Consider the following 6,771-nt stretch of genomic DNA (forward strand, 5'->3'; position numbering starts at 1 on the left):
TTTTCGAGGACGAAAAAAAAAAGATAAGTGTGGGGATATTTGATGTATTGTAAAATACATCGGTATTCGCGTCGGTTTTAGTCGTTAGTTAGTTAGTTTTAGTGTCGGTTTAGTTTAGAATGTATATACTTTTGATCTATTTATGTTTCAGGCACATGGAGCTGAGAAGGGCGAAAAACGAGTAAAATATGAAGAAGGGAAGTATTGGAACGGAAACCGAGGAGTCGGGAGCTGAAACAAAGCGAAAAATGCAGTTCTGGAGCTTCCAGGCGGCCCGCTTAGACTTATAAACATATCCAGGTGCCCCGCATCAACTTAACAAAGAGAATCTGAATTATTTAAGTTCACGGCGGCCCGTTTTCAAATTTAGCAATGGCTGGTACGGTTGCTTAAAAACTAAAGTTGCCAGAAGAACTCTATGCCATACACAACACATTTTATGTGTCGGACCTCAATAAAAAGTCCAACCAACGAAACCGTTATCATCCCAGTGAATGAAATTCACGTAGACGACGAACTCCAGTTTACCAGAGAACCTGTTGAGGTTATGGACTGCAAAGTCCACACGACAAGGAGAAGTCGTATTAAACTAGTAAAGATCCGCTGGAACTACGTCACGGAACCAAGTATACATGGAACGTGAAGATCAAATCAAGACAAAGTATACCCACCTGTTTGAAAAGACTCCTGCAAAGGATAACTCAACGTGAATTTCGGGACACAATTCTTTTTAACACGGGGGAATGTGACAAATGGCAAATAACCGGTGATTCCGTACAAACTAATCACTATTTTATGTACATAATCTCATGCATTTAGCTTAATTTAATTACGTGACTGTGTCGTAAAACAAATAACTGTGTTAGGACAAGAAAACAATGCTAAAACATATGTTGGTTTTTGTCGTATTGCGAAACCAATCAAAAAATGTCCTAAAAGTGTTGGTAGAAAGTGTTGCACACACTATTCACGGTCACACTATTCATGCCAGCAAAACCGTGAAAACAGAACAAAACAATGAAAAACGACACATGGATAACATAACCGAGTCCATTTACATAAGAAAACACTAATGAGAAAACATATCTTGCAAAAATCTAGGACTTTCCGGTACAACGCCCTAAATACTAAAACGTCCGTTTCGCTAAAAATATGACATTTTTAACTCGTCCGAAACTATAATTAATCATTTCTGGAACTTCGGAATGATGATAATTGATGACATATATGCTAAAACACTTTGGAAATATCATTGTAGTGTCCAAAATAACAAGCTTCCGGTACTATTGATGTAAAATACATCGGTATTCGCGTCGGTTTTAGTCGTTAGTTAGTTAGTTTTAGTGTCGGTTTAGTTTAGAATGTATATACTTTTGATCTATTTATGTTTTCAGGCACGTGGAGCTGAAAAGGGCGAAAAACGAGTAAAATATGAAGAAGGGAAGTATTGGAACGGAAACCGAGGAGTCGGGAGCTGAAACAAAGCGAAAAATGCAGTTCTGGAGCTTCCAGGCGGCCCGCTTAGACTTATAAACATATCCAGGCGCCCCGCATCAACTTAACAAAGAGAATCTGAATTATTTAAGTTCAGGCGGCCCCGCCTGAACTTAAGGTCACCTTCAAAGCGGGCCGCGCGAGAATGAGAAATGGTTTCCGGTATTAAGCACCAAGGCGCCCGCGTTAACTCATCAAGTTCTTTCAAGCGGGTCGCGTGAAGACCTTATGTCGGCAAAGAATCGCGAATTGCATGGAATTTTAGGGTTTTAGGTTATATATTGATCCTCATACGTTTACAGCCGATCATCTACGAACTTGGGACATCTTGGGCGACTGTTGCTGCTATTTGAAGAGGATTGAAGCTTTCGGTTGCTAGGAATCATTCGGGTAACATCTTGGAGCATTTGGGAGTGAAGATTCGGGTTTCATCATCCTTATCTTGTCGTTTTCGTTTGTTAAACTTTGTTACACTATGAATTCAGAATATTTAATGACTTTGATTATGTTTTTGAACATGTTTAGCGGCTAGATTCATTTACTACCTAGACATGGATGAATGATTGCTTACGTTTTGGTTATATTATGGATTTTTGAATGCTATGGATTAGTTTATAAATTGTAAACGGTTTGTTCTATCAGTTAGATGTGTTTGCATGCTTGGTATTGTTTAACTATTAATTATTGCTTCGCATGAATCTTGGTGACGGTCTTTATCACATAATTGAGTCATGCTAGGTTTTAGGTTTTGGTGACTGTCTATATCACGTAATAAATCTAGAATCTTTAGGGTTAAATCGGCCGATAAACCTTAGAAGTAATAATTGGTAATTTTATAAAATCAAGTGTTCTACTAATCGTCAATAGCTGTAAGGTGCGAGATTATTGCTAGGTCTAAGTGATTAAACCACAAGGTGGGTCCTTCTTAGGAAGTTAACCTTTTGGCTGCTGTCTAGCAAGTCTAGCTGAGAAAACAAACCTATCCTAGGTTTAGGTCTCGTAAGGGAGTGAGCCTTGTAGGATACTTTTATAAATCCATTAGATGTCTTGTAAAAGAGTCTAATAACCTGTAAATTAACAACCTTTAGGGGATCTTAGCTTGCTCTTGAGAAGGATTAGGGGTCCTTAGATTTCCCGAGGGGTGAGAATCCCAAGATCCCGGTTCCATAGCAGACATCTTCCAATTATAATCAGTACTAAAAGCAATCAGGATTCCAGTCTAGGTAGTTCCTTCATCATCTTTGAGTTCAGCCTTCGTGTGAGTTCGTGCCTTGTCCGTGTGTTCGTCTAGTTAATTTAGTTTAATTTTAATTATAATTTTAGGATATTTAGAACCCCCCCCCCCCCAAATCAATAAACAATTTAGTTGTGTCGTGTCAGTTTAAGTCTAGATAGAGTCGTAGCGTAATCAGTAGAGTCTCGTGGGTTCGATACTCGGACTTACTTTAACTTTACTACATCGATCGGTTCACTTGCCAGTTGTGTGGTTTAGGGTTTAGGTCGGGTCTTAGTTTTATAAATTTAAAGCTTAGAGAGTCTAGAATTAGGGTAATTTAGTTAGTTTTAATTAACCCATTTTCAGCACATCAAGTTTTTGGCGCCGTTGCCGGGGACTCTTAGCGATTGCGTTGATTACTTTGTTTTGACTTACTTGACATATCACGTGCTAGTTGTTTGTTTTGTTTGAGTCGTAGGTGTCTAAGTAATTTAGTGTCTTTTATAGTTAGTCGAGTCGTTTAGTAGAGTCTTCTTACTTGTTTGTTCTCGGTTTTTGCAGTTGATGCCCCATACGCGCTCGCAGGGACCGCCGCCACTTCCGCTTGCACTCAAGTCATCCTTTTCGTCTTCCACGTTCGAGGTAAGTGCTTCTAGCTCTGCTTCATCTTCACATTTCACCCTCGCGTTCGATTTTAAACCAAAGTCTTCACCCCACAATTCCCCGCCACCCACCAACCCACCTAGTCCACCACCCGTAGCTCACATGGCCCGTAGGACAGTTTACGATCAGGCAACTACCGGCTTCGCCGGTGGAAATTCCCCCATCACCCTTCCGAACATCGCGAATGATAGGTCTTGGCAGATTCCTTCTTACATCATGACCGCCATCACAAATTCCTGCCAGTTCCATGGTCGTGACGACGAGGATGCACCCGCTCATATCAATCGCATCACTCGCCTCTGCAGCACCTTCTCCATTGAGGGTGTCAACCTTGATACTAGGTATCTTCAGGTTTTTCCGTTCTCACTCGCTGGACGCGCAGCCGTCTGGTTCGATTCCCAACCCGCTGGCACCTTCAATACTTGGGCAGGTCTTCGCGATGCATTCTTAGCCAAGTATTTTCCGCCAGTGAAGGCGTCTCGCCTTCGTGACCAGATTCACTCATTTCGTATGGAGCCGGATGAGCCGTATCACTTAGCTTGGGAGCGTTTTCAGACCCTGATATCCCGTCGTTCTCAGCATGGTCTATCTTACTCCTGAGATTAGAGCACGCTTCGATTCTTCAGCAGGAGGTCAGCTTATGGGAAAGAAGACGGTGGCTGAGTGAAATGATTTGTTTGAGAGTTTTGCCCACTCCGATATGGACTACAGTACTACCAGCAGGACTTCCATTCCTGTGCGTACCACCTCGGCCGGTCGAGGGGTAAACCAAGTTAGGTTGGACCCATCGGTAACTGCTGTAGTTGAGAATTTGAGGCAGGAGTTGAGGCAGGAGATGAGGCAGGAGTTGAGTGAGATAAAGAAGAAAGTTGATAGGTGTGAGGTTTGCCGAGGAGGGCATGATACTATAGATTGTCCTACCATCACTCTTGAGCAGGTAGAGTACATAGCCAGTCAGTCTAGGGGTTCCACGAATCCGTTCAATAATTCTAACTCCAGCTGGGGTGGTAGTGGCAATTTGAGTGGTTATCGTCGTCTGGAAATCCTCCTGGATTTCCATCTGGTCAGTATCAGAGTAGAGGGCCCAGTATGTACACGAGTTCTAGTTCAGGGCAGTTTAGTGGGTCAGGTTCGAGTGGGCAGTTTTCGAGTGGAGGACCGACTCAGGAGAGTCAAGGCAGTGGAAAGGCTCCTGAGGTTAGTACGAACAGGTTGGAGGAGATGTTTTCCCAGATGATGACACAGACCCAGGCATTCATGAAAAATCAGGAGCAGACTAACAAAAATCACGAACTTCAGCTCAAGAGTCAGCAGGCCACTCTTCTCGATCTTCAGAGAACAGTAGACGGGCTTGCTAAGCAGTTACAGGAGCACCCACCGGGTCAGTTTTCGGGAAACACTTTCCCGAATCCCGCGAATCAGTCCGCGAAGGCGATTACGACCCGTAGTGGGAAGAGTTTGGGAGAGGTTGTGAGAGAAAGGAGTTGAGGAAGAAGTAGAGGAAGAAGTTGATGAGGAGATCGAGATGGAGGCTCCAGGCAAGGTGCACACGAGGCTAGCCCCAGCAAGTACCGCACACGCCGAGGAGTCGCCACTAGAGAAGAGAGTGGAGAAGCAGCTGACGAACGTTCGGCCGGCACCGGTGATTGATTATTCTCGCCTCCCGTTCCCCGCCCATGCCAGGCAGCAGAAATATGCTCAGGAGTACGGGAAATTCCTCGAGTTGTTTACTCAGTTGAAGATCAATCTTCCGTTCATCGAGGCACTTCAGTCTATGCCTAAGTATGCGAAATTTCTCAAAGATCTTTTGAAGCGTAAGGAGAGAATCGGTGAGCTTTCGAATATTCCGTTGACAGGGGGTTGTTCCGCTGTAGTCTTGAATAAGCTACCAGAGAAGTTGACCGACCCGGGTACTTTCACGATTCCATGTTTCTTTGGGGGAGCCGTTACCCCTGCTCACGCCTTAGCCGATTTAGGGGCCAGCATCAATCTGATGCCATTTTCGTTGTATGAGCGACTTGGTCTAGGAGAGCTTACACCCACGCGCATGTCATTGTCCTTGGCTGATCGATCAGTCAAGTATCCTCGTGGGATAGTAGAGAATTTGTTGGTGAAGATTGATAGGTTTGTGTTCCCAGTGGATTTCGTTGTGCTCGATATGGAGGCCGATGAGAGAGTTCCTATTATTCTAGGCCGTCCATTTCTTCGAACCACAAAGGCGATCATTGACGTCTTTGACGGTAAGATTTCTCTTCGTGCGGGTGACGAGATTGTCACATTCGAGATTGATAGAGCGATGCAGCATCCTAGCGGTCGTGATGATGACAGTGGGCCGTGTCATTCCGTTTACTTTCTCAATTCATTCATATCTTGCGTCGACACGTGTCTTGAGTACATTAGTGGAGCCGATTTAGTAGGCGAGGGAGTTGTTGGCGAGCATTCTGAGGGTGAAGTTGATGAGGTAGAGGAGGAGCAGTTGGATGAGAGTGATGAGTTGAGTGCTGAGCCGTGAGAACTCGATGCGATTAGTGATGAGAGTACCCCTGTAGAGATTCCACCGCCCTTAGAACTTAAGGTTCTTCCATCCCATCTCGAGTACGCATTTCTAGGAGAGAAGCCGAATATGCCTGTCATCATATCTTCGAAGTTGACAGAGAAGGAGAAGGCTAGGTTGATTGAGGTGCTTAGAGAGCATAGTGATGCGATTGCCTGGAGGCTATCCGATATTAAGGGCATCAGCCCTACTTTTTGCACGCATCGCATTCTGATGGAGGATATTTATAAGCCTGTAGTGCAGCCGCAGCGTCGCTTGAATCCGAATATGCAGGAGGTAGTGAAGAAGGAGGTGATGAAGTTGCTAGAGTCTGGTTTGATCTATCCTATTTCTGATTCAGCTTGGGTGAGTCCTACGCAGGTCGTCCCGAAGAAAGGGGGGATGACGGTTGTTCTGAATTCGAAGAATGAGCTTATTCCGTCTCGTACTGTTACGGTTGGCGTGTGTGCATTGACTATCGAAAGTTAAATGACGCCACTCGTAAAGATCATTTTCCGCTCCCATTCATTGATCAGATGCTTGAGCGTCTCGCGGGTCAGCAGTTCTATTGCTTTCTCGTTGGGTTTTCGGGTTATTTCCAGATTCCTATTGCACCAGAGGATCAGGAGAAAACCACTTTTACATGTTCATATGGCACATACGCGTACCGACGCATGCCATTTGGATTATGTAACGCTCCTGCTACATTCCAGCATTGTATGATCGAGATCTTTCAGGATATGGTCGAGAGTTCGATGGAGGTGTTTATGGACGACTTCTCAGTGTATGGTAGTTCTTTCGATCAGTGTTTGATGAATCTGGAGAAGATGTTGAAGAGATGTGTAGAGACGAAGTTGATGCTGAA

The 6,771-nt window shown here is 44.2% G+C and overlaps 1 protein-coding gene across 1 annotated transcript; it reads left to right on the plus strand.

The window, feature by feature from the left end:
• The first annotated feature begins 5,147 nt into the window (after positions 1-5,147).
• LOC118489820 lies at positions 5,148-5,885 on the plus strand. Its single transcript, XM_035987296.1, has one exon. It carries the CDS (start codon positions 5,148-5,150, stop codon positions 5,883-5,885), a length of 738 nt encoding a protein of 245 aa, XP_035843189.1.
• The last annotated feature ends 886 nt before the right edge of the window (positions 5,886-6,771 follow it).

The sequence above is a fragment of the Helianthus annuus genome, chromosome 1, assembly GCF_002127325.2.
Source record: "Helianthus annuus cultivar XRQ/B chromosome 1, HanXRQr2.0-SUNRISE, whole genome shotgun sequence".
Classification (NCBI taxonomy): Eukaryota; Viridiplantae; Streptophyta; class Magnoliopsida; order Asterales; family Asteraceae; genus Helianthus; species Helianthus annuus.

Coding starts and splice junctions, on each gene's coding strand:
- LOC118489820 (XM_035987296.1), top strand. CDS start 5,148: ATGCCTAAGTATGCGAAATTTCTCAAAGATCTTTTGAAGCGTAAGGAG.